Below are 27,931 nucleotides of genomic sequence, written 5' to 3'. Positions count from 1 at the left end.
TGTTCAGGGGTGTATTATTTAATTTACACATATTTGTGACTTTTCCAGTTTACTTGCTACTACTGATTTTTAGTTTCATACCAGTTGGAAAAGATACTTGGCATGATTTCAGGCTTCTTAAATTTCGTGAGACATATTTTGTGACATAACATGTGATCTGTCCTGGAGAATGTTTCATGTGCATTTAGGAAGAACATGTAATCTGCTGCTGTTGGATGGAGTGTTTTGTATATGTCTGTTAGATTCTTTTCTCTTAAAATATAGTTTAAGTCTAATGTTTCCTTATTGATTTTCTGCCTGGATAATTTGTCCATCTTAAGAGTGGGGTATTAACCTCCCTTATTACTGTTGTATTGCTCTTTATTTCTCTTTTTTGTTTCTGTAGATACTTAATATATTTTGATGCTCCAATGCTGAGTGCGTAAATATTTACAATTGTTATATTTTCTTCATGAATTGACCCCTTTGTCTTTATGTAATGACCTTTGTCTGTTGTGACACTTTTTGACTTAGTTTATTTTGTCTAACATAAGTATAGTCATCTCTCTTGTCTTTTGGTTTCCATTTGCAAGGAATACTTTTCCCCTATTCCTTCAGTTTTAGTGTATATATCTCTTCACTTTTAGTCCTGAAAGCCAAAATGAGTGTCTTTTAGGCACCTTGTAGTTGAACCTAGCTTTTTATCCATTTAGCCACTCTCTGTTACTTTAGTGGGAAATTTAATCAGTTTACATTTAAAATAATTACAGATGGAGGCTGGGAAGATAGTGGAGTAGGAGGACTCTAAGCTTACCTAGTCCCCCAAATACAACTAGATAACACATCAGTGTCAACAACCCAGAAAACAACCTGAAGACTGGAAGAACAAATGCCACAACTAAAGGTAGAGAAGAGGCTACATTGAAGATAGGAAGGGCAGAGATGCAGTGGGGAGCTAAATAGATGTGTGGACTGTCTGTGGGAGAAAGGGATCTATGGGTGCCGAGAAGGAAGAGAAACAGACTCTATACCAGGGAGCTCACACAGGGAAGCCAAATCCCCTTTACATTTGGCTTTGAAAACTAGAGGGGCAGAATTTTGTGAGTTCTTACAACTAGCGGGACTTAAAGCCTGAAATTTTAAAAATTAGTGGGTTCAGCTCTGGGAGAGCTGGAGGGCAGTAGGACTTGAGTCCCTGCCCTTGAAGAGATAGCACAACAAAAAGTCCACAGAGATACAGCGTAGAAGCAGCAGTTTGAAAAACACCTGGGGCATAGGGGAGGGAGAGTTATTTCCTAATCTCAGAGTGTGTCATAGAGGGACAGAGATTGCTGGGAGATTCCTCCAGGAACAAAGCAGCTGGCAGGTGCCACTTCACTCCCCCACCCCCCAGATAAACACACTGGCCACCTGTGGGAACTGGCAAACACTTGCTACCTAGCCCCCAGCCCTTTAGGGAATCCGCCCTTTCCTGTCATGCTCGCCTCAGTCCCACCCCAGCAGTTTCTCCTCCCTAGAGGACCAGCGCATACCTTGTCAGCAGTGTGTCTTCGACCTGTATACGACATGTATGCTTTTCAAGGCCTTGGTTTAGGTGGCAGCAGAAGTGGTGGTGGGCCCCCTTCTGCAGAAGAATGAGTGCATGTTGTTAAAATTGTGAGCCCCACGCAAACTTTGCACCCCCCCCCTCCCGCCAGCTGGCCTTTGTTCAGCACTGGCAGCAGGTCTCATTTTACAAGCAGACTGGCAGGCATCTTGCTAAAACTGCACACCTTGCCTGGCTACCAGGTCCAGGCAGGGGTGGGGCGGTGGGGGGAGGGCACATCCCCTCTTGCTGATGCACAAACCTTGTAGGCACTGTGTAATTAGTCCCCTCCAATATGCTGTTGGCCAGAACCCGTTCAAACCAGGGTCACAAGACTGGCAGTGTGCAAGCAGCCCCCAAAGGACCCAGCACCACACCAAAGTGACTCCTGTCCTTGGGAGAGAGGAATATAACCACCCACACCAGTCAGACTGCAGTTCTAGCAATAGGCTGGGGACAGACAGTTGGTCTGATTGCAGGGCCCACTCACCAAGGAAAACACCTCAGGGGACAACACACAGGGGTCCCCTGCAGTTTGGTACTACTGCATGTCTGGCAAATGCCTGGTCTGACTAAACTCATGCCTCAGACTGGTCCACTAACACCATAGAGAGGAGACACTTCCCACAACAGGCAAAGAGAGCCACAGCAGATGACTGGACTGAAGGAAAAAACAGCCCAGCCACAACAGTGGGGTGCATGCAATACACATAGCAGACACCCTTGAAGTGCCAGGTTTGAGTAAACATGGAACATTGCACTGCAGGGCACGACAGGATCTCTTCTTCATGAGGCCATTACTTTCAGGAGCAGGGGATGTACCTGACTTTTCTAACACATAGAAACAGAGAGTTAGACAAAAGAGACAGAGGAATATGTCTCAAATGAAACAATAGGTCAAACCACAACAAGAGACCTAAGTGAAATGGAGATAAGTAGTGTGCCTGATAGAGAATTTAAAATAAAAGTCATAATGATACTCACTGGACTTGAGAAAAGAGTGGAGGACATAGTGAGCCCTTAACAAAGACGTACAGAAGAACCAATCAGAGATGAAGAACACAATAAATTAAATTAAAAATACACTAGATGGAATAAATAGCAGACTAAAGGAAGCAGAAAATGAATCAGCAACCTAGAGGACAGAGTAATGGAAAGTAATCAGGCTGAACAGGTGAAAGGAAAAAAATTAAGCAAAATGCAAATAGACTTAGGGAACTCAGTGACTCTATCAAGCAAAATAACATTTGTAAAATAGGGACCCCAGAAGAAGAGAAAAGTGGGCAGAAAATTTATTTGAAGACATAATAGCTGAAAACTTCTTGAATCTGGGAAAGGAAACAGAAATCCAGATTCAGGAGGTACAGAGATCCTCCCAACGAAATCACCCTGAGGAGGTTCACACCAAGACACATAGTAATTAAAATAGCAAAAAGTAGTGGTAAAGAGAGAATTTTAAAAGCAGCAAGAGAAAAGAAGACTGATATATATAAGGGAAACCCCATAAGGCTATTAGCAGATTTTTCAGCAGCAACTTTGCAGGCCAGAAGGGAGTGGTATGATGTAGTCAAAGTGATGAAAGGAAAAAACTGCATCCAAGAATATCCAGCAAGGCTGTCATTCAGAATAGGAGAGAAAGAGTTTGCTGGACAAACAAAAGTTATAGGAGTTCTTGACCACTAAACCAGCCCTATAGGAAATGTTAAAAGGGGACTCTTTCAGTGGAAGGAAAAGACCATAAGTAAGAGTAAGAAAAGTAGGAAGCACAAAAGCAGTAAAAATAAGTATACATGTAAAAATCAGTCAAGGGATTCACAAAATAAAAGGATGTAAAGTATGACATCCATATACCTAAAACATGGGGAGGGGGAGAGGAGTAAGGAATGAGTTCAAACTTAAGTGTTCCATCCACTTAATATAGCCTGCTGTATGCAGAAGGTGTTATGTACAAACCTAATGGTAACCACAAACCAAAAATCAGTAATAGACATGGAAAAAAACAAGAGAAAGGAATCTAAGTATATCACTAAAGAGAGCCAGCAAACTGTGAGAGAAGCAAGAGAATATCAGAGAACTACAAAGACAATCACAAAACAAGTAACAAAATGGCAATAAATACATACCTATCAGTAATTACTTTAAATGTAAGTGGACTAAATGCTTCAATTGAAAGACATAAAGTGACACAATGGATAAAAAAACAAGACCTATTTATATGCTGCCTATGAGAGACTCATTTCTGACCTCAAGACACATTCAGATTGAAAGTTAGGGGATGGAGAAAGATTTATTATGCAAGTGGATGTGAAAAGAAGCCAAGATAGGAATACTTTTATCAGACAAAATGAGGACTTTAAAACAAGACTATAATGAGACAGGGAAGGACACTGTATAATAATGAAGGGAACCAACCATCCAACAAGAGGATATAACAATTGTAAATATTTACACACCCAATATGATTGGAGCAAATACATAAAACAGTTAATAACAAACATAAAGGAACTAATTGATAGCCATATGATAATAGTGGGGGTCTTTAACACCCCATTTACATCAATGGACAGATCGTCCAAACAGAAAACCAACAAAAAACAGTGGTTTTTTAATGACGCACTGGACCAATGGATACATTCAGAACGGTCCATCCTAAAATAGCAGGATACACCTTCTTTTCAAGTGCACACAGAACATTCTCCAGAATAAATCACATATTAGACCACAAAATAAGTCTCAACAAATTAAAAAAGATCAGTCATATTGTGCATTTTTTTTTTTTTTGACTACAGTGCTATGATTGATACTAGAAATAAACCACAGGAAAAAAGTCTGGGAAGAGCACAAATACATGGAGGTTAAATAACAGACTACTAAACAATGAGTGGGTCAACCAAGAAATCAGAGAAGAAATAAAAAATTACAGGGAGAGAAATGAAAATGAAAACACAGTGGCTCAAAATCTTTGGGATGCAACCAAAGCTGTTCTGAGGGGTAAGTTTATAGCAATACAGGCCTACTTCAAGAAGCAAGAAAAATCTGAAATGAACAACCTAACCTTGCATCTTAACGAACTAGAAAAAAGAACAAACAAAACCCCAGACCATTAGAAGGAAGGAAATAATAAAGATTTGAGCAGAAATAAATGATATAGAAACTAAAAAATAGAACAGATCAATGAAACCAGGAGTTGGTTCTTTGAAAAGATTAACAAAATTGATCCACCTCTAACCAGACTCATAAAAAAAAAAAAAAAGAGGACTTCAAATAAACAAAATCAGAAATGCAAGAGGAGAAATAACAACTAGCATGACAGAAATGCAAACAATTGTAAGGGAATATTATGAAAAATAATATGCCAACAAGTTGGACAGCCTAGAAATGGGTGAATTCCTAGAAATATATAACCCACCAAAACTAAAGCAGGAAGAAATAGAAAATTTGAACAGACCAATTACCAGCAATGAAATTGAATCAGTAATACTAAAAAAAACACCTCCCAACAAACAAAAGTCCAGGCCCAGACAGCTTCACAGGTGAATTGTATCAAACAGTTAAAGAAGAGTGAATGCCTATTCTTCTCCAACTTTCCCCCCAAAATGGAAAAGGAAGTAAATCTCCCAAATTCCTCTGAAGCCGGCATTACCTTCATACCAAAAACCAGATAAAAGCACCACAAAAAGGGAGAACTACAGGTTAATATTTCTGATGAATATAGATATAAAAATTCTCACCAAAATATTAGCAAACTGAACACAATACATTAAAAAGTTACCACAATTAAGTGAGCTTTATTCCTGGGATGCAAGAGTGGTTCAATGTTTGCAAATCAATCAAAGTGGTACATCAATAAGAGAAAGGATAAAAACCATATGATCATTTCAATAGATGCAGAAAAAGCATTTGACATAGTACAACATCCATTCATGATAAAAGCCCTCAACAAAGTAGGTTTAGAGGGAACATACCTCTAATAATGAAGGCCATATATGAAAAACCACAGTGAACATCTTCAGTGGGGAAAAACAGAGCTTTTCCTTTAAGGAACAAGACAGGGATGTCCACTTTCAGTACTTTTATTCAACATAGGACTGGAAGTTCTAGCCACAGCAACCAGTCAATCAGATAATTCTTAACTAAGAGAACAAATCAGTGGTCACCAGAGGTGAGGTGGGGGTGGGTGGGTGAAATAGGTGAAGGGGATTAAGATTACACTTGTCTTCATGAGTGCTGAGTAATATGTGGAATTGTTGAATCACTGTATTGTATACCTGAAATTAATGTAACACTGTATGTTAACTATACTGGAATTAAAAAAAAAGTTACGTGGGTGAAATAAATCAACAGTTAGACTTGGGAATTTCATCCTTTGGTTAGTGAACTAGGAATAGGACTTAGGGATGAGGAATGAAGTAGTTGGAAGGGAGGAGGGGTGGGACTGTCTTGCATATCTCTAAGAGAAAGAGAATCATTTACCCTGGCTGGTTTTAACTGGACATTGGTCCAGAAATAGAAGAGTAGAAGCCCTAACTACTTTCATTCAGCCTTAATTTTTAAAAAGCCTAAAATTAAAAGAAAAATTGACTCACAAATTACAGTAGTACTACATGAAAAACTTTAAGGGGAAAAGGTTAATGACACAAAGAGTTTTGCTAATATAAAGCATGACGGATACTTTGTTTTTGTAATGAAGAATAGCAAAGTGTATTTAATTGTCAAGCCACAACATACAGAGAACAGGAAGGAGAAAGATTTATCTTAAATTTAAATCTCTACTAATTATTTTATCATGAAATTGATTTCTGACTAGATTGTAAGAAGTACTGCTGTGATATTCTGATTTAACAAAGTCTACACTGACATCCTCTGTGAGATAACTGCAATTTCTATTAAGCTTGTTTTAGGAGACTGTGTTTGTTTAGAATGTTTCATACAGAAAACTGTTCACTTAAAGTTATAAACTGTTTCTCATGGGTACAGAATTTGCCATCAAGCTTATAACATTGATCTCATTGATTTTGACTTTACAGATTTTGTTTTAAATGAATCAACTAATTCAAAAAATAATTGTTAAAAAAATAATTGTTGATAGTTCAGGACATTTTGTTAATTATTCTGTTGGATCTATATTTCCTTTGTTACCTTCTTACTCTTGCCATCTTCGTTGGTGATCTGATGAGTAGTTATGGCATTATATTTTGTTGCCTTTCTTCTCTTTCCTGTATTTACTCTAGGCTTTCTCTTTGTGTAAACTATGAAATTTACATAAAATATCATATGATATCCTGTTTTAAGCTGATAAGAACCTAAGTTGAATTTCATAGAAAAACTGGTCTTCTTCAGCTCACATTTTAGGTTACCGTTATTACAACTTATATTTTTTTATATTTGGTATCTATTTAAAAGCTATTGCAGCTATAGTCATTTTTATTTATTTATTTATTTATTTATTTATTTATTTTTAAAGATTTTATTTATTTATTTTGAGAGATAGAATGAGATAGAGAGAGAGAGCATGAGAAGGGGGAGGATCAGAGGGCGAAGCAGGCTCCCCGCCGAGCAGGGAGCCCGATGCGGGACTCGATCCCGGGACTCCAGGACCATGACCTGAGCCGAAGGCAGTGGCTTAACCAACTGAGCCACCCAGGCGCCCCGCTATAGTCATTTTTAATTTGTCTGTCAACTTTTATACTAGAGTTAAAAGTGATTTATATATCACTCTTTCGATAATAATTTTGAATTTGTGCATTTACCTTTATTCTTGAATTTTATACGTTTATGTTTTTACCTTGTTAATTAGTACCTTTTCATTTCAGCTTGAAGAATTCTCTTTAGAATTTCTTGTAATGCAGTGAACTCCCCTGCTGTTATTTGTTTGGGAAAGTATCTCTCCTTCATTTCTGCTGGGCAGCTTGCCTTGTCAGTTTTCTTCTTTCAGTACTTTGAACATATCATCCCACTCTCTCTCTTCAGTGGGGAAAAACAGAGCTTTTCCTTTAAGGAACAAGACAGGGATGTCCACTTTCACTACTTTTATTCAACATAGGACTGGAAATTTCTGCTGATAATGCTATGGGGATTCCCTTGTACATGAAAGTCTCTTTTCTCTTGCTGCTTTTGAAATTCTTTTTGTTTGATTTTCGACTGATTATAATGTGTCATGGTCAAATCCTCTTTGGGTTCAATATGTTTGGTGATGTTTGAGCTTCACATACCTGGATATCCGTATCTCTTCTCAAATTGAGGAAATGATCAGCCATTATTTCTTTAGATATACTTTCTGTCCCTTTTTCTCCTTCTTCTCTTGGGACTCCAGTAATGCATGTATTGTTATACTTAATGTATCCTGTAAGTTCTGTAGTCTTTCTTCATCCTTTTTCCATTTCTTTTTCTTTTGCTCTTCTGACTAGATAATTTCAAAATACCCATGTCTTCAAGCTCATTGATTATTTCTTCTACTTTGAGATTGAGTCTGTTGTTAATGTTCTCTATTGAATTTTTCATTGCAGTCATTATATTCCTTAGCTCTGTGTTTTCAAAAAATCATTTCTATGTCTTAAACTTCTCATTTTGTTCATGTACTATTTCCCTAAGTTTGTTTAGTTGTCTTTTTTTTTTTTTTTTGGTATTTCACTAAATTTCTTTAAGATGATTATTCTGATTTAAAAAGATGATTATTCTGAACTTTTTGTCTGTTACCTCCTAGATCTTTCTTTTTTAGGGTCACTTATTAGGTCACCCCTCCTCCCTTCCAGTTACTTCATTCCTCATCCCTATGTCCTATTCCTATGTCATGTTTCCCTGATTTGTCATGATCGTTATGTTCGTGCATTGGTGTCCGCACATTTGAGGAAGTGGTCTCCTCTTCCAGTTTTTATAGGTTCATTTGACAGGGGAAGACTTTGAACAGTCACCCTGGCTGGTGAGTTTGAATGGGCCAGCTGGTAGCATCTATAGGTAGTCAGTGCTTGCTGCTGAGATCTTGATAGATGAAGCCACTGCACATTTTTTGAGGTCAGGTGGATTGTTGGCTTGGCTCTGTCATCAGGTAGAACCACTTGCAGGGCTGTGATTGCACATGGATATAGGCTGGGCTCAGTAATCATCTCTGGTTAGTTGTGGCCACACTCAGTACTGAAATGGCCAGGTCATGCCAGACTGGTGTTTGTATTTAGGTGGGTCCTCAGGCTGGGCTCTGTGATTGAGGGAGGCTAAAGGCTGTCTGTGCTTTTGGGCAGGGACACAGGCCGGTCTCTGTGATGATGGAGGGTGTGTGCATCTTTCGCTGTATTTGGGCATGGTAACTGGTTGGATTTTCTACCTGGTCAGGGATTCTGGCTATGCCTGGTCAAGAGTGTTCACTGACTGGTCTCCCAGCCTGGCAGGGTCACAAGCTATGCCTTGCATCTGAGTGCAGCCTGGAGGCCAGGCCCTGCAGTCTGGTAGTGTCACTGACTGCTCTCTCTAGTTGGCTGGTCTGTTGATTGGAGACCCCCAACCAGGCAAAACTGATGACTGTGTCCCCTGGGCTGATCTGGTCACCATTTTGTCTCTGAAGATGGGCAGAAGTGCAGGTGGGGCTTTCTTATTAGGCAAGGTTGCCGGCAGGGACATGTGCCACCACCAATATCCATTGACTGGTTTCTTTGTGCCCCATCCCCTTTCTTTGTTACTAAGTGATCCCAGGTGGTCTATCCCTGCCAATTCCTTCAGTGTTCCCATGAGGCAAGACAGAAGTCAACCTCCTAAAGTTCATCCCTCAGCATTAGGGAAGCTAGATATCCCTTGAGGGCTCTTTTTTTCTAAGGAAAAACCATAGCCCTAGGGAATTCCTTTCAGTGTGGTGCTATGCTGGCCTGGGAAAGGGCTGATTGTCATCGTGAAACTACTCCTCTTTCCCTTCTAATATGACTTTTCCCAGTCTTGTGGTCTTAAGTGTTTGTGTTGGCCTCACCTCCGGGGTTCTAGGATTTTCACAAAGATATTCTTGTGTGTTGGTAGTTGCTAATGTCTGTTTTTGTGGGGGGCAGTCTAGAGTCTGGGTTCTCTGTTTCTCCCATCTTCTTGATATCACTACTCATATAATCTCTTTATGTCTTTCTTTCCTTCTGGGGTTTTCATAATGCATGTGGTCTTCTTGAAGGTACCCTACTAGTTGCTGAGCAACATTTCACTTTTTTTTTTTAATTTCTTTCTCTTTCTGTTCTTTGGACTGTATACAGGTTTCTCCTGCTTTCTGAAACTTTGTGTTATACTACTTTGCTTTGATGAAGACCTATGTTAGTACAGTAATGGCTCTTTTCATAACAGTGAAAATCCTTTTTGGATTTCTTTGAATTAGCAAAAACAGGTACTAACTAATAGAGGTCTTTCATAAAAGTGAGGTGGTGTAATGCAGACTTTTAGAAAACAGAGAATACTCTTTGCTTTATGCCATTTTGGCTTTTTTTTTTTTTTTTAATTATGTTATGTTAGTCACCATACAATACATCATTTGTTTTTGATGTGGTGATCCACGATCCATTGTTTTCGTATAACACCCAGTGCTCCATGCAGTACGTGCCCTCCTTAATACCCATCACCGGGCTAACCCATCCCCCCACCCACCTCCCCTCTAAAACCCTGTTTGTTTCTCAGAGTCCATAGTCTCTCATGGTTCATATCTCCCTACGATTCCCCCCTTCATTTTTCCCTTCCTTCTCCTAATGTCCTCCATGCTATTCCTTATGTTCCACAAATAAGTAAAACTATATGATAATTGACTTTCTCTGCTTGGCTTATTTCACTTAGCATAATCTCCTCCAGTCCCATCCATCCATGAATACCCATCCCAAAGTTGGGTATTCATCCTTTCTGATGGCTGAGTAATATTCCATTGTATATATGGACCACATCTTCTTTATCCATTCATCTGTTGAAGGGCATCTTGGCTCTTTCCACAATTTGGCTGTTGCGGACATTGCTGCTGTGAACATTGGGGTGCATATGGCCCTTCTTTTCACTACATCTGTGTCTTTGGGATAAGTACCCAGGAGTGCAATTGCTGGGTCATAGGGTAGCTCTATTTTTAATTTTCTGAGGCACCTCCACACTGTTTTCCAAAGTGGTTGTACCAACTTGCATTCCCACCAACAGTGTAAGAGGTTTCCCCTTTCTCCACAACTTCTTCAACATTTGTTGTTTCTCTCCCTGTCCATTTTTGCCATTCTAACTGGTGTAAGGTGGTATCTCAATGTGGTTTTGATTTGAATTTCCCTGATGGCTAAGGATGATGAACATTTTTTCATGTGTCTGTTAGCCATTTGTATGTCTTCTTCAGAGAAGTGTCTGTTCATGTCTTCTGCCCATTTTTTGACTTGATTATTTGTTTTTTGGGTATTGAGTTTGAGAAGTTCTTTATAGATCTTGGATACCAGCCCTTTATCTGTAATGTCATTTGCAAATACCTTCTCCCATTCTGTGGGTTGCCTCTTTGTTTTGTTGACTGTTTCCTTTGCTGTGTGGAAGCTTTTTATCTTGATGAAGTCCCAAAACTTCATTTTTGCTTTTGTTTCACTAGCTTTTGGAGATGTATCTTGAAAGAAGTTGCTGTGGCCGATGTCAAAAAGGTTACTGCCTATGTTCTCCTCCAGGATTTTGATGGGTTCCTGTCTAACACTGAGGTCTTTCATCCACTGGCTTTTAAAAGGTTTCAAAGAAATGCTCTACTTTTGGATAGTGGGGGAAACTTGTATTTTGACTTACCCATCTTTAAGTAAGCTGATTCTTCTTCTTGCCCAAATCTGCTGTTGATCCCTTTAGTGAATTTTTAGTTTTAGTTAGTATTTAGATCCCTTTAGTTAGAACTGTTAGTGTTTCCCCAAATTTGTTTTTTGTTCCCTTTTTTACTTTATCTTCATTGATATTTTCATTTATTTATACATTGTTTTTCAGGTTTCCTTTAGTTTTCTTTGAGCTCTTTGAGTGTGTTTTATATAGTATATTTAAGATCTGTTAGGTCCTATATCTGGACTTCTCAGGGGTCACTTCTTTTGGCTTATTATTATTTTTTCTTGTGAATGACCCATATGTTCCTGTTTTCTTTGTATATTTTGTTAGTTTTGTTGTTGTTGTTGCATACTGGGCATTTGGATATTATAATGTGATAACCACGGAAATCAGATTCTATCCCTTACCACAGGTTTGCTGTTTTTGATCCTAAAGGCTGCAGTCTGTGTTTTTAGTGACTTTTCCAGACTGTTTTTGAAAAGATTGTGTTCCATGTCCTATGTGCTCACTGACATTTCTTCTTTTACTTGTGTTCAGATAGTGTTTTGTTAGGGAATTCCTTGAATGCCAAGAACTAAAAATAAAAAATAAAATAAATAATAAGCCAGTCTTTGCACATTTCCTTTGTGTTGAGAGACTCATTCATCAGTTAACCAGGCTCTTTACAGCTAGCTCTGTCTTAGCCTGGAGAGTAGAGGTGAAAGCTTAGGAAATCCTTATGTCTTTTGTGCATGTGTCCTACCCTGAACATATTCATGGCTTTCTAAATGTCCCAGCATACACAAACACTTTTGAATGCTCTCATTTCCCAAGGAACCTCTCTCCTCAGCTCTTTCTCCTGGGCATTAAGCTGTCTATATTATGTCTTAGCTATAATCTTTTGCTTCAAGTAACTGAAGACTTTTAGTTCACTTTACAATATTTTAACAATGCTGTTTTTTTAAAATCCCCAGGTGAAAAAGAGACCTTGTGTCAACCCTTCATGTAACTGCCAGACAGACAGATCAGAACAGACAGATACCTTAGTTTGTTAATGATGTCTCTGCTCCTTCCAGATGCAAGGAGGAGGGTCCTATAAGAGTACTGCTGAGATGGGGAGGGGTGGAGCAAGGTTGGGTAAAAATACCACAAAGGTTTCCTGCAAGTTACAAGTTGCTTTTTTTCTTGATTCATTGTTCTCATGGTGATTGTAAACTTTCTACTGTATTCTAGACTACTGAGAAATTTGGTTGTGAGCGTTTTTTGCTTGTTTTTTCGTGTTTCTGTGAAGGGAATGGAGTTTGGAGTTGCTTACCCTGCCATTTTATTGACACCATTTGACCATCCTTCTTTTCTGTTAAGTCCTCCCCGCCTATCTTTTTGCCTTTTTGGGAAGTTTCTTCTCCTCTTCCTCACTCTCCCCTCTGCCCTAGTTCTTTTTAGGAAGGTTGATTTTATTTCTAGTCTTTATTTCTTTTGTAGTTATGGCCATTTTAAAATTCTGTACTCTTCCTTGTGGTTTGGATGTTCAGAAGTTGTTCCCCCCCCGCCATTGAGGGGAACTGAAAATTGGTGAGATATCTTTTTGTGCTTTACTGCTGAGCTACCAGTTTTCTGAACTGAGGGAGAGCATGTGCTCTTTCTCTGTCTCTTCTTTGCTGCCTGGTTGCTAGTTCTCTTTGTTCTCCAGTCCTTTCCATAATCTCCTGTGCCAATGGAGAGCTCTCTTCTGTCTACCCTACTGTGAACCTTGGTGTAGAGCTGCTTCTTACTCTCTGAAGTCCTGGGTTGCCTCCAGGGGTTTCTCCTGGCTTTTCTGTGCTACCTCCAGCCTTCAGTTGTTGAATATCTTGAATGCCTCAGAAGGAGCTCTCTGAGCTTTCTTGCCCTGCTCCCCATCTGCAGTGGTTAGCTGCAGTGTGCTCGGGGAGACGCTGCACACTTCACAGGTTCATCTCTCTCCATGCTCCTGCTCTTCCCCCAGCGTTTGGTGCACTGAGCCTGTAACCTGGGATCAGGTGGGCATGGTCTCTTTGCTACAGGTTTCCCTTGGAATTTTCCTTCATTACTCCAGTCCACATGCAGTCTTCAGGGTTTGGCTGGTTTCTCCTTACCCTGTCTAGTGTAGGTTCTTTATCCTTCTGCATCTTTACTAGGCTTCTGAGCATGTCCATGAATCTCTTCTGTCTCATGAATGTCTTGTCACTTTCCCTTTTTAGTTCATTTAAGTTTTTTCTTACTCCTAATTCTTTTTTTAAAAGTATGATTTTGTAGTTAATCTGGCTTATTTTGGCTGATGTGAGAATGAGCATTATCTTGTGAATTTCTACTTAATACCAGAATGTTTTTAAAAATACTTCAGTGATACTGCTCTCAAAAATAGAGAATATGTATTTATCTTTTCTTTTGTATAATATTAACTATAATGATGGTTAACGTTAAGTAGTTATGAGTAGTAGTAGGCATCTTGGTGAACCCTTTAAATGCATTATCTCATTTGATACTCACAAACTTGAGAATAGGTATTGTTAATCATTTGCATTTTCCCAATGAGTGATTAAGTAGGTAGGTCAATATTATGCAGCTAGTTAGTGATACTTTTGAACTCAGGGCTGTCTGTCTGTAGGGCAGAGTTTGCAAATTCACCTCCCTAAGTGGGGCAGATATGTAATATAAATGCAAGAAGAGAGTAGTGCGTGAAAAAATAACAAAGCAAGCAGCATGATGGATGACAGTTACCATTCAGCTTAGATACTGGTGGCAAAGTCTTTTGGAGAATACATACCTCATTTAAAGGGTTTGGTCACTTTTCAGTTCCAGCCAGTTGTTGCTATGTGAGAATATGGGTCCAATATTTCAGATTTTCTGACTTTTCAATAGAAGCCAGAAATCTGTATTTTTTTATCTGAAATGACTCAGTTTCTAAATTATTGCTGCTGGTTCAGGTAAAAATAAAATAAAATCTGATGTGCAGATATACATGATAAGTCTGAAGTGATACATGTCTGCAGGCCCAGTCTGTTCCCTGGGAAGCCAGTTTCCAATCTCTGGAATAGAGCCTGAGCTTTCTTTCAACCACTTTGCTCCTGCTGTCTCCCAGTGCCCACCTTACTGCCTTCCTTTCACATATGTGCTAAATAAATTAAGGAAATGAGGACCTTGCTCTTGAATGAATGTATTTTACTTACTGCTTTTATGCAGTTGTGCTACTTTAGATTGAAACTATGAAGACAGTACTTAGAAACATATTTTTAAAAACATCCTGAATACTGTTTTATCTTCATAAGCAATAGAGTTCCATTGAAAGGCATATCTTAGAGTGAGTTGATGTGAGGGTCTTAAGTTTACTGAATGCCTAGTTTATTCTTACTCATTAATCATGACTTTCCCTCTCTTCTGCCCCCCCTTTTTTTGACATAGCTTTCACTTTCAGAAGAACAGAATGAAATAACGAAAAATGGCTGTGAATCTAAAGAGCTGGTCTACCTCGTGCACATTGCTTGTCAGGTAATTTTGTGGATGTGTAGATTCCTTTTAATGCATTTTTTATGGCATCTAAAAGAATTCACAGAAAGATACTTGTATGATATTGAAATGAAATTGGACTATGTATGACCATTGTTTGGTATCCTTTAAAAGAGAGATAAATGTGTTCATACAAAATTACATGGAATGCACAGTTTAGTATTGTAACTTGCATATCTTCTGTCTGCATTTTAAGAAAGGTTTTAAGGCTTTAGGCATTTGTGGACGAATAACAGTGACTATGGTAACACAGATGTTTTGTTTTATTCTTTCTTCCAGTCATATTGGCTATTTTGCATGTACTCAGAATCGAAACAGTTAATAGAATCAGTCCTACAGATATTTAATTTACAAACTTAAATGAAAACTCTTCTTGTAAGAGTAAAGGAAATACATCTTTTGTTGATGATAAGATTAAATGAATCAGCTACTGGTCACCTATTACAGTAAAAGAGCAAACCAAGTTTCAGTTGTCTCTGCCTGAGATGCTCACTTTTCTACCAGGCAGGAAGTTTCACTGTAGTGGATGTAGTGTGTGTATGTGTATGTTTTAGAAGGGGACTGTTTCTTGACTCTTAGTGTTAGAACTTTTGTGAGGATAATTACCATGACTTCTCTTAATGAGATTTGAAGTAGGTCATTTGTAGCATTGATTATGTCCTCCACCAAGTAAGTAGTTTAGTTCCTTTGCTTACTTCACTTTCATTAAGCCTTATGCCTAGTTTTGAATTCGTGATTGTGAAGTAACTGTTTTTGAGAAAAGCTTTTTTTTTGTGCAAAGTTTTTAGTTTTCTTTGGGAAAGAGTAAGATAGGGGCATTTATGGGTTTTTTCCCCCCCAAAAGTATTATTCTTGTACCTGAAGTTAAAAATTACATAATCTTGAAAAGTCTAATGCTTATCTCATGTGGGAAATACCTGAGTTCTTAGTGTTGGTGATTTTAAAGAAAACCTTTCAGAATTAAGTGCTTTTATTTATTGGTGTCAGAATATGAGATTGGAAATTGAATTTAGTTTGTATATAAATAAGATGGCCAAAGTTTCATATTGTTAATATATGTCTTATTGTGTATCATCTCAGTTCCTTTGAGGAAGTAGGCAGCTCTGAATCACAAAGTTTTGTGTCATGTTTCATAAAATGCTTCTTTTTCATGACTTTTTTTTTCTCCAAGATTTTATTTGTTTATTTGACAGAGAGAGGGAGAGAGAGAGAGCGCGTAAGCAGGGGTAGTGGCAGACAGAGGGAGAGGGAGAAGCAGGCTTCCCACTGAGCAGGGAGCCCAATGCGGGACTCGATCCCAGGACCCTGGGATCATGACCTGAGCGAAGGCAGACGCTTAACCAACTGAGCCACCCAGGTGCCCCATCATGACTTAATTTTTAAGTGAAAATAACACATGTGTTTTGGTGAACCATTACTCATACATAAATACAAATCATATCTTCTTTATCTAGAGCACAGGATTGGCATGTCAGTAATGAATTCATTAATCCCTCTATAACCTAACATCTTTTAGCATCTTTCCTTCTCACCATTAATTTCCATATGATCTGACAATGTAAATAGTTTTATTCTCATGAGCGAAACGTAATGTTACAAGCACCTGTGTTATTTTTTTTAAATGACCTTCAAAAGGTAAGCATGGTATTTTGGAACCATATGTCAGAATATATAATCGTCACTTAATTATGCTTCCATGAATTAGTGACCTAGCTAGGTAGGCTATTTCCTGGTTGCAGGTATCTTGTCAATCTGCTTAAAAAATTTCAGACTACTCAGTGTACTATTCCTTACACCAAAGTAGTAATTTACTTCAATGTAATAATGCCACTGCACTTCTCTGCAGTTCTGTAAGTGGTCATTGAGGCACCCCCATGGCTTACTTTCTGTATTCTTGCCAAATGTGTCAGCCATAAATCATATTAAATTGGAATCCTATATTTTTTTATAACTAATATTATATAGACTCATAATCAAGCCCTCTCATTTTGCCAATGAGGAAATTGAGACCTAAATTACTGATGTGGCCTTCCTAAGTTAAATGAAATCTTAGCAGGAACTGCTAAGAACTTCAGTTTCCTGATTGCCAGTTTTTCCTGCATCACACTATAATTCACAATCTAGAACAGATTTAAGACATTGCTTAGTCTTCAGATAAGATATGATCACCATTACATGTTGATATGTTTTCATATATTGCATATTTTTGCTAATTTCTAATTTTTAAAGTACACTCGAAATTCTTTTTATTTAACCCACTCTTCTCTTGTTCTTTAATCTCAGAAAATGACCAATTCAACAACTGTGATTTTTTTTTTTTTCCCACCTTTCTGGAGGTTCAGTAATACTGATTCTTTTAGGTCTTATCTTTGAAACTTTTAATTGTGCTTTTGCCTCTGCCCTTCAAGTTTTTGTTTCTTGTTAAATTGTGAATTTAGAAATGTAAACCATATCTTTCATGCTGAAATGATCCAATTCAGTAGGCATTTTGATTATCTGTGTGTCCAGTATACAGATATTGTGACATGCAGTACAACATTTCATTCTTTCAACAACTGTGTGAGGTAAATAGTCTGTTTTTCATTTTACAGCTGATGAGTCTAAGACTCAAGAATATTAATAACTTCCCCAAGGTCATAAAATTAAAGAGAAAGACCGGGATTTGAACCTCAGTCTAGCGTTTTTTTTTTTTTACCCTATTCTTCTGTCATTTTCTAATATGATTTATAGTTGATTAGCTACTCTGAAATCTGCAAGTATATCCTAATGTTAATAAAGAATTACAGAAATGTACTGAGAATGCAGTCAAGTTTCTTTGTATGACTTAAGTGGAGAGAGTCTAGACACCATTCATATGTACATATTTGAAGACAGATACATGTATCTTTTTTTTTCTGATTTAAAAGTATGGGTTTATAGGTTTTTAGGATAAAAATATGTTTAGAAATTTTGGAAAATATGGGAAATGGACAAAAAAGAAGAAAATTGGTACCCTGAGATTGCCTGTTTACATTTTTGCCTATTTTGGCTTTGTTTTACATAGTTGTATTTTATAATTGAATACAGGGATATATATATAATTTTACATAATTTTTATTTATAAAGCATTCCTCCATCTTATTATAATCTCTCTGTAAACATTAATTAATTAATTTACTATAGTTGACATACAGTATTATATTTAGTTGTAGGTGTACCAACATAGTGATTTGACATTTATGTACAAAATGATCACCATGATAAGTAAAGTTACCATCTGTCACTGTACATAGTTATTACAATATTATTGACCGTATTCTTTATGTTGTACTAAACATCCCTGTGACTTACTTATTTTATAACTGGATATTTGTACCTCTTAATCCCCTCCATTTATTTCTTGCATCCCCCATATGTCTCCCCTCTGGCAACCACCAGTTTGTTCTTTGTATTTATGAGTCTGCTTCTCTTTTGTTGTTTGTTTGTTTTGCTTTTTGGAGTCCACATAAAAATGAAATGTTAAGGTGTTTGTCTTTCTATGTCTGACTTATTTCACTTAGCGTAACACCCTTTAGGTCCATCTGTGTTGTCATAAATGGCAAGATTCCATTCTTTTTTAATGGCTGAGTAATATTCCATGTACCTATATTCCATAACTTCTTTTTATTCACTTATCTGTCAGTGGATACTTAGGTTGCTTCCATATCACATTTATTGTAAATGATGCTGCAGTGAACATAGTGGTGCATACAATATCTTTTTGAATTAGTGTTTTGTTTTATTTGGGTAAATAGCCGGATGAGGAATTGCTGCATCATATGGTATTTCTGTTTTTAAATTTTTGAGGAATTCCCCTACTATTTTTTATAGTGTTTCCACCAATTTACATGCCCACCAACAGTACATGAGGGATTCCTTTTCTCTATATCCTTGGCAACAATTGTTATTTGTCTTTTTGATACTATCCATTCTGATAGGTGGGAGTAACATCTCAATGTGGTTTTGATTTGCATTTCCCTGTGATCAGCAATGTTGAACATTTTTTCATGTGTCTCATGGCCATCTGTATGTCTTCTTTGGAAAAATGTTTATTCAGTTCCTGTGCCCATGCCCATTTTTTAAATGAGATTTTTTTTCTGTGTCTTGAGTTGTTTGAGTTCTTTATATATTTTAGATATTAACCCCTTGTCTGATAGATCATTTACAAGTACCTTCTCCATTTTAGGAGGTTGCCTTTTCATTTTGTTTATGGTTTCCTTCTCTGGGCAAAAGCTTTTTAGTGTGCTGTAGTCTCAATTTTTTATATTTGTTTTTGTTGCCTTTGTCTGAGGAGACAGAGCCAAAAAAATATTGCTAAGACTGATGTCAAAGAGTTTATTGCCTGTGTTTTCTTTTAGAAGTTTTATGGTTTCAGGTCCTACATTTAAGTCTTGAATCCATTTTGAGTTTATTTTTGTATATGGTAAAAGGAGGTGGTTCAGTTTCATTCTTTTGCCTGTAGCTGTCCAGTTTTCCAAAAACCCATTTATGGAAGCAACTGTCTTTCCCCATTGTATATTTTTAGCTCCTTTGTCATTGATTAATTGACCATATAAGCATGGGTTTATTTCTGGGCTTTCTACTCTGTTCTGTTGACATATAGGTCTCTTTTTGTGCCAGTACTATACTATTTTGATTACGATAGCTTCAAAGTGTAGTTTGAAATCTAGGAGCATGATACCTCCAGCTTTGTTCTTCCTCAAGGTTATTTTGGCTGGGTCTTTTGTGGTTGCATACAAATTTTAGAATTTTTTGTTCTAGTTCTCTGAAAAACACTATTGGTATTTTGATAGGGATTGCATTGAATCCATAGATTGCTTTGGGTAGTATGGACATTTAAACAGTATTAAATCTTCCAATCATGAGCATGGTGTATCTTTACATTTATTTATGTCATCTTTACTTTCTTTCATTGGTATCTTATAGTTTTCAGAGTATAGGTATTTCACCTCCTTGGTTAAATTTATGTCTAGGTATTTTATTATTTTTGATGCAATTGTAAATGGGATTGTTTTCTTAATTTCTCTTTCTGCTAGCTTGTTATTAGTATATAGAAATGAAACAGATTTCTTTATATTAATGTTGTATCTGAAACTTTACTGAATTCATTCATTATTTCTAATAGTTTTATCAGTGGAGTCTTTAGGGTTGTCTCTATATGCAAATAGTGAGAGTTTGACTTCTTCCTTACCAAGTAACATTCTTTTTATTTCTTTTTCTTGTCTGATTGCTATTGCAAGGGCTTCCAGTACTTTGTTGAATAAAAGTGGTGAGACTGCGTTCTTGATATGTTCCTGATCTTAAAGGAACAGCCTTCAGGTTTTTACCATTGAGTATGATGTTATCTGTAGGAGTGTTGTATATGACCTTTATTATGTTGAGGTATGCTTCCTCTATTCCCACTTTATTGAGAGTTTTTTAATCATGAATGGATGTTAAATTTTATCAATTGCATTTTTTGCATCTATTGAAATGATCATATGATTTTTTATTCATTTTGTTAATGTGGTGTATCATTACTGATTGATTTGTGGCTATTGAACCATCTTTGCATCCCTGTCAAATCCCACTTGATTGTGGTATATGATCCTTATAATGTACTGTTGAATTTGGTTGTGTAATATTTTGTTGAGGAATTTTGCATTTACATTCATCAGGGATATTGGTCTGTAATTTTCTTTCTTCGTAGTGTCTTTGTCTGGTTTTGGTATCATAGTAATGCTAGCTTCATAGAATGAATTTGGAAGCATTCCTTCATCTTCCATTTTTTGAAACATGTTGAGAAGGCTAGGTATTCCGTCTTCTTTACATTTTTTTTTTTTTTTTCCAAATTAATCCATGAAGCCATCTGGCCCTGGACTTTTGTTTGCTGGAAGTTTTTTCATTACTGATTGAATTTCATTACTAGTAATTGGTCTGTTCAGATATTGATTCTTCTTGATTGTTAGAATAATTTATGTTTCTAGGAATTTATCCATTTTTTGTAGTTTGTCTAATTTGTTGATGTGTAATTGTAGTAGTCTAATAATATTTTGTATTTCTGGGGTAAGTTGTAACTTCTCTTCTTTCATTTCTGATTTTATTTACTTGACTCTCCTCTTTTTTTTTTTTTTTTTTTTTTTGATTAGTCTGCTTAAAGTTTTGTTTTGTTTTGTTTTTGTTTTTGTTTTATTTTTTAAGTAATTTCTACACCCAGAGTGGAGCTCAAACTTACAACCCTGAGATCAGGAGTTACAGGCTCCACCAACTGAACCAGCCAGGCATCTCTGGCTAAAAGTTTATGAATTTTGTTGATCTTTTCAAGGAACCAACTCTTAGTTTCATTGATCTTTTCTAATGTTTTTAGTTTTTATTTCATTTATCTGCTCTGATGTTTATTATTTTCTGTCTTCTAACTTTGGTTTTGTTTTATTTTTCTTTTTCCAATTTCTGTAGGAGTAAGTTTGAATTGTTTGAGATTTTTCTTGTTTCTATAAAGATTTTATTTATTTATTTGAGAGAGGGAGACAGAGATAGCCATAGAGATAGCAAGAAAGAGCACAAGTGGGGAGGAGAGGGAGAAGCAGGCTCCCTGCTGGGCAGGGAGCCCAACTTGGGGCTTGATCATGACCTGAGCCAAAGGCAGACACTTAATTGACTGAGCCACCCAGGGGCCCTGAGATTTTTCTTGTTTCTTGAGGTAGGCCTGTATTGTTCTAAACTTCCCTCTTAGAACTGCTTTTGCTATTCCCTTAAGATTTTGAACAGTTGTGTTTCCATTTTCATTTTTCTCCAGGTATTTTTTTCACTTCTTTGATTTCTTCATTGATCAGTTGGTTATTTAGGCTCCAAATGATTGTGTTTTTTCTAATTTTTGCCTTGGAATTGATTTCTAGTTCCATACTGTTGTGATGGGAAAAGGTTCTTGATATGATTTCAGTCTTTTAACATTTATTTTAGACTTGTTTTATGGCCTAACATGTGATATGTTCTGGAAAATGTTCCATGTGCACTTGAAAAGAATGTGTATTGTGCTGTTTTGGTAATGTTCTGTATATATGTATGTCAAGTCCGTCTGGTCTGATGTGTTGTTTAAGGTCACTGTTTCCTTATTGATTTTCTGTCTAGACACCGTATACATCGATGTAAATGGGGTGTTAATGTTCCCTACTGTTACTGTCAGTTTCTTGCTTTCTGTCTGCTATTTACAGTTGTTACATTATCTTGTTGGATTGATCTAAATCATTATATAATATTAGCCTCTTTTTGTATCTTGTCATAGTCTTTGTTTTAAAGTATTTTATCTGATACAAGTATTGCTATGCCAGCTTTCTTTTTGCTACATTTGCATGAAGTATTATTTTTCATCTTTTCATTTTCAGTCTGTATGTGTCTTTACGTCTGAAATGAATCTCCTGTAGGCAGTATATAGATGGGTCTTACATTTTTATCCATTTAGTTAGCTATTGTCTTTTAACTGGAGCATTTAGTCCATTTACATTTAAAGCAGTTGTGGATGGTTTTGTACTCATTGCCATTTTGTTAATTGTTTTCTAATTGTTTTGTATTTTTTCTCTTATTCTCTTACCTTTTAACTTGACTTCTTTAATGTTATGTTTGGATTCCTTTCTATTTATTTTTAATGTATCTATTATAGATTTTTGTTTTGTCGTCAACATGTAGTTCATATGTAACACTCTTTGTATATAGCAGTCTGTTTTAACTTGTTGGTCCCTTAGGTTGAAACACATTCTAAAAGTCTTACATTTTTACTCCCCACCCCCTTATTTTATGTATTTGACTTCATATTTTACACCTTTTTATTTAGTGTATCCCTTTACTAATTACTGTAGATATTGTTGATTTTACTACATTTATCTTTTAACCTTCATACCAGCTTTATAAGTGATCAATCCACCATCTTTTTAAATGTTAGCTTTTACCGGTGAAATTTTTTCTGTCATAATTTTCTTACTTTTAGTTATGGCCCTTTCCTTTATGCTTAAAGAAATCCTTTCAACATTTCTTGTAATGCCAGTTTAGTGGTGAACTTTTTAAAATTTTGCTTGTGTGGGAAACTCCTTATATCTCCTTCAGTTCTGAATGAAAACTTTGCTGGTGTAGACTGTTCTTGGTTGTAGGTTTTTTCCTTTCAGCAGTTTGAATATATCATGTCACTTCCTCTGGCCTGAAAACTTGCTGCTGAAAAATCAGCTGATAGTCTTATGGGTGGTCTCTATACTCACTACTGGCTTTTCTCTTGTTGCTTTTAAGATTCTCTCTTTATCTTTAATTTTTGACATTTAAATTCTTAATATATCTTGGTATGGTTCTTTTTGGGTTCATCTTGTTTGGGGCTTCCATTACTTCCTGGACTTGGATGTCTGTTTCCTTTCTCAGGTTGGGGAAGTCTTCAGAGGCTCCTTAAGTGGAAACCTCAAGGGTGCCTGGGTGGCTCAGTTGGTTAGGTGACTGCCTTCGGCTCAGGTCGTGATCCTGGAGTCCCCGGATCGAGTCCCGCATCGGGCTCCCTGCTCAGCAGGGAGTCTGCTTCTCCCTCTGACTCTCCCCTCTCTCATGTGCTCTTTCTCTCACATTCTCTCTCTCAAATAAATAAATAAAATCTTTAAAAAAAAAAAAGTGGAAACCTCAAATCAGGAGCCTCTGTGGGAGATAGTCCAGGCCAACTGGTTACAATCCCACGTCATTATATAGTCTGAGTGATAGTTACAATATTAAAAGCTGGTATAGCATGGGCCCAAAGCAAGTGGAACAGATACCTGTCATACAGATCTCACTTAGCAACATTGCTGTGTCTCAGGTGAATATTAACCGTTTTTAAAGTGACTCAGAGGGGCGCCTGAGTGGCTCATTTGGTTAAGCATCTGCCTTTGGCTCAGGTCATGATCTGGGAGTCCTCGGATCAAGCCCCACATTGGGCTCCCTGCTCAGTGGGGAGTCTGCTTCTCCCTGTGCCTCTCCCCTTGCTTGTGCTCCCTCTCTCTCTCAAATAAATAAAATATTTTTTAAAAAGTGACTCAGATGCCTCGGAAAATAGATCTTTCATGCCTTGCCCAAGCCCCCAGTGCCCTTCCTTTCATACTAATCATGATTTAGAATAAGTTGTCTTAACCAAATAGGCATATTATTTTTCAAATGTTCCTTCCATTATTTTTCATTCTGTTCTTTAAGTACACAAACTGAAAAAAAGTGTTATGTAGAACAAACAGATTGGCTGGTATGGATGAAAAAACACTCTTGTGTCATGATATTGATCTGAATGGTAATATATCTTTTCTGAAAATCATACTAATTTTTCCTCTGCCTATTCCTTACTTTTCAGAAAACATAATGTGTTTAGTTTGAATTTAATGAATATTAATAATAATTCTTGGAAATCTGGTCACATGTCAAAGAAGATACTAGAAAAACTTTTACTCTCAAGTGTTGAACATTCAGTAATTTTAAAAAGTCCAAAAAGAGATAAACCCTCATACTAATTGAGGCCCGTTACTTAGAATAAATCATTTATAAGTATAATGTCAATGGTAATGAGTCTCCATGCCACTCAGTATTCTATTGTTTTATTCTTTAGCATGTAAGCAAACATCAGGTTTTAAGTGTTGATTTTTTAAAATGGCAAATTTAAACCTAGCTGTTACAAGAACTTATTCTAACATGTGTCCTAATGAAAATTCTTTATGATCTTTCCTTTCTGTAAGTATAGTTTTGTTAGTGTAAGAAATTGCTGCTTAACAAAATACTTACTATTTTTTTTGTTTCATTGTAAGCTTTAGACCAGTTAAAATGAATGGTTTTGTTGTATTTGGATTGTATGAACTACCTTTGTATTTTTAACAAGGATTCATCATTATATAATAGTTTATTTTTTCTGAGGATCAAGTTTTTCATAAATATTTACAGTACTCTGAAAGCTCCTTTATGTCCTGGTAGGTGGGGTAAACAGTTGGTTTTAGGGGAATGCTTTCCTGCTTCAAAATATCTCCTGCTTGAAATTCCACCATCAGAAATGCATTCCTTGGTATTAAGTATCTCCTCCACTTAGTCCACTTACAAAATGCTGTTATTAAGGGGTGGGGTCAACTGTTCACATTTGTAGAGCATCTGTGTATGAACAAAATATATAGATAGATTGTAAAAAAAACATCCAAACCTTGTAAATCTTTTGTGAAATATGTTACTATTTTCATTTTATAGGTGAGTAAACTGTTGCTGTTGGGTGTTAAGTAACTTATGTAAAGTCCTATATCTAGGATAAGGCCCCGCTAAGATTAAATCAGTTCATTCTCTTTTCCGATCATCTCTTTTTACTGAACTTCATCATATCATTAAAGAGAGAATTTATTCGGGGTGCCTGGGTGGCTCAGTCATTAAGCGTCTGCCTTCGGCTCACATCATGATCCCAGGGTCCTGGGATCGAGCCCCGCATTGGGCTCCCTGCTCAGCGGGAAGCCTGCTTCTCCCTCTCCCACTCCCCCTGCTTGTGTTCCCTCTCTCGCTGTATCTCTCTCTGTCAAATAAATAAAATCTTAAAAAAAAAAAAGAGAATTTATTCTTTTTCAGTTATCTTTTCCATGATAAAGGGACTTCCAAGGACATGCGTGAGGACTATTTTTCTTAGAAAGAACAGCAAATATATCTATAATTTGTCTTTTTCCATCTCTGTTATTACCAAACTAGCCCAAGGTGCTGTATCTTGTTAGGATGTTGTGATTAGCATTTGTGTTTGCATCCTGTAATCAATGAGAACCATTTAAACTGCTAGAGTGATGTAAAATGTAAATTGAAAATTGTTATCTTCATGGTTAACACTCTTCAATAGATATTCACTTTATTTAGAACTGAACCCAAAATGCTAACTAAGGCCTGTGAGGGTCCCACTTGATCAGACCTTGGCTACCTCTTCTGCATCATGTCATGACAATCTGCTCATTCCTTTGTTCTGGTCATGCTAGCTTTCATTCAGTTTTTAAAAGACTAAGTTCTTTCCTACTACTAAGTATTGAATACTTTCCCACAGGGAGTCTGCTTCTCCCTCTTCCTCTCCCTCTGTGCTCTCTCTCACTCTCTCAAATAAAAAAATAAAATCTTGAAAAAATATCTCCAAGAGGTATTGAATCAAGATGGTTACAAGTGTGGCCTCCACTCACTATGTAATCATGGGTAAGATGCTAGACCTCACCAAGCCTGTTTCCTCCTCTGTAAAATTAGGTTAAGAATGATAACATCATAACTATAACAATAATTACTATGAGAAAGATTTTATTTAAAAAAAAGCTTAATGTAAACCCCCAAATTTATTAATTATCATTATAATTTACTATGGGGTAGAGAGAGAATAAACTTGAGCTTCCAGAGGAAACCGTGTGTGATTGGTTCCCTTTAGGCATGAATAATCCCTGCCCTGTGATGAAGGTTTCGTCCCTATAACCTGAAGACCCGTTCTTGCAGTTCCTGGCTTCTTCCTGTGCAAGGGACTTCTGGCTCAGAATGGAATTACATAGTAATCAACCAAAGGTCTCCAGACTCCCAGGAAAATCCTCTTTCCATTGTATCACACTGCCTCCAGTAGTTCTAATACTTATTCTTTCCTATGTCATGCTAAATTAAGAAAGAAGTTGTTTTCAAGAGAAAATTTGATGGATAAGGTACTGGGGGAAGATGAGGAGTAAGAGGACCCCAGTGTTTGGGTAGAACTGCAAAATTCCACAATCCTAACTGGAAATAATCCAGTAGAAAAGAGATTCAAAACTCAGTGGGCCGGGGGAGATGAACCAGGAGAGACTATGGACTCTGAGAAACAAACTGAGGGTTCTAGAGGGGAGGGGGGTGGGGGATGGGTCAGCCTGGTGATGGGTATTAAAGAGGGCATGTTCTGCATGGAGCACTGGGTGTTATACACAAATAAAGAATCATGGAACACTACATCAAAAACTAATGATGTAATGTATGGTGATTAACATAACATAATAATAATTAAAAAAAAACTCAGTGGGCCTTTCAGAAAGCATCTGCCAAGGAAGAAGAGTAGGCACTAAAAACCAACTGCAGTTTAACCTATCATGTCCTTTGCTTCTTTTGCTATGATTTTAGAGTCATTCTCTTTAAACAGATAAAGCAGAGAAAATGGGTGACAAATGAAATGCTCCGATAGCCTCGTAAACCCAAGCACCAAAGGTTCAGGGCTTTGCCTTCTTGATAAGCCTCTGGAAAGTCATGAAAAATGCCATCCAGTTTTTAAGATTCTCTCCTGCAATATGACAGAATAGAAAATTAGGTTCAGAGTCTTATTCTCCATTCTACAACCAATTCTTTTCAAAGAAACCAATTCCCTGATAGTAATAATTATTAAGGTTAGAAGTTAGCAGTAAATTAAAATTTAAGCAGATATACATAAGGAGTTTTTTGTATTGTTTCTGTTTTGTTATTTATAAAATTAGTGAATTTCTGAAATATTCTGATCGTATAGTTGATTCTTGAAAAACATTGGTCTGAGTAGCATGGTTCCACTTACACATAGATTTTTTTTTTTTTATAAATACAGTATATTACTGGAAATGTATCTTCTCTTCCTTATGATTTTCTTAACACTTTTTTCTTCTACCTTATTTAAAAAAAGAATATAGTACATAATATAACATGAAATATGCGTATTGACTGTTTATGTTATTGGCACAGCTTCTAGTCAAGAGTAGGCTGTTAGAAGTTATGTTTTGGAGGAGCAAAACTTACATGTGGATTTTTGTGTACTGGGGTCAATGCCCCTTACCCCCATGTTGTTCAAGGGTCAGTTGTATTTTATTCAGTTTATTTGGAAATTTGATGATTAAAGCTGTTTTTTTACATATGAAATTTAAAGTTCTTTCATATCTGCTAAAATGGGAGATATTTTACTATTTTTAGAATTTTCTCAGTGAATTTAACAGTTTTAGATGATTTGCAAATTATATTGAGGTTTTCATTTTGTGAATGATACTCTGTTTAAAAGAACAGACTTTTGCTGGCACAAGAACATTTTTAAAAAATTGAAAGAAATCAGTTCACTGATGTATAAGGAAATGAATTTTGAAATCCAATCCC

General features: G+C 36.7%; 1 protein-coding gene across 2 annotated transcripts in view; it reads left to right on the top strand.

The window, feature by feature from the left end:
• ARHGAP32 (Rho GTPase activating protein 32) overlaps window positions 1–27,931 on the top strand; it is a 210,687-nt gene that overhangs the window by 79,802 nt on the left and 102,954 nt on the right. For both annotated transcript variants that reach the window (XM_035009289.1, XM_035009288.1), the window contains one exon: window positions 14,729–14,815. In XM_035009289.1, the coding sequence (XP_034865180.1) occupies window positions 14,729–14,815 (87 nt within the window). The remainder of the gene's footprint in view (window positions 1–14,728; window positions 14,816–27,931) is intronic.

The sequence above is a fragment of the Mirounga leonina genome, unplaced genomic scaffold (genome assembly GCF_011800145.1).
Source record: "Mirounga leonina isolate KUSES-001 unplaced genomic scaffold, KU_Mleo_1.0 Mir_153, whole genome shotgun sequence".
NCBI lineage: Eukaryota > Metazoa > Chordata > Mammalia > Carnivora > Phocidae > Mirounga > Mirounga leonina.
This window is presented reverse-complemented; position numbering and strand designations above follow the sequence as displayed.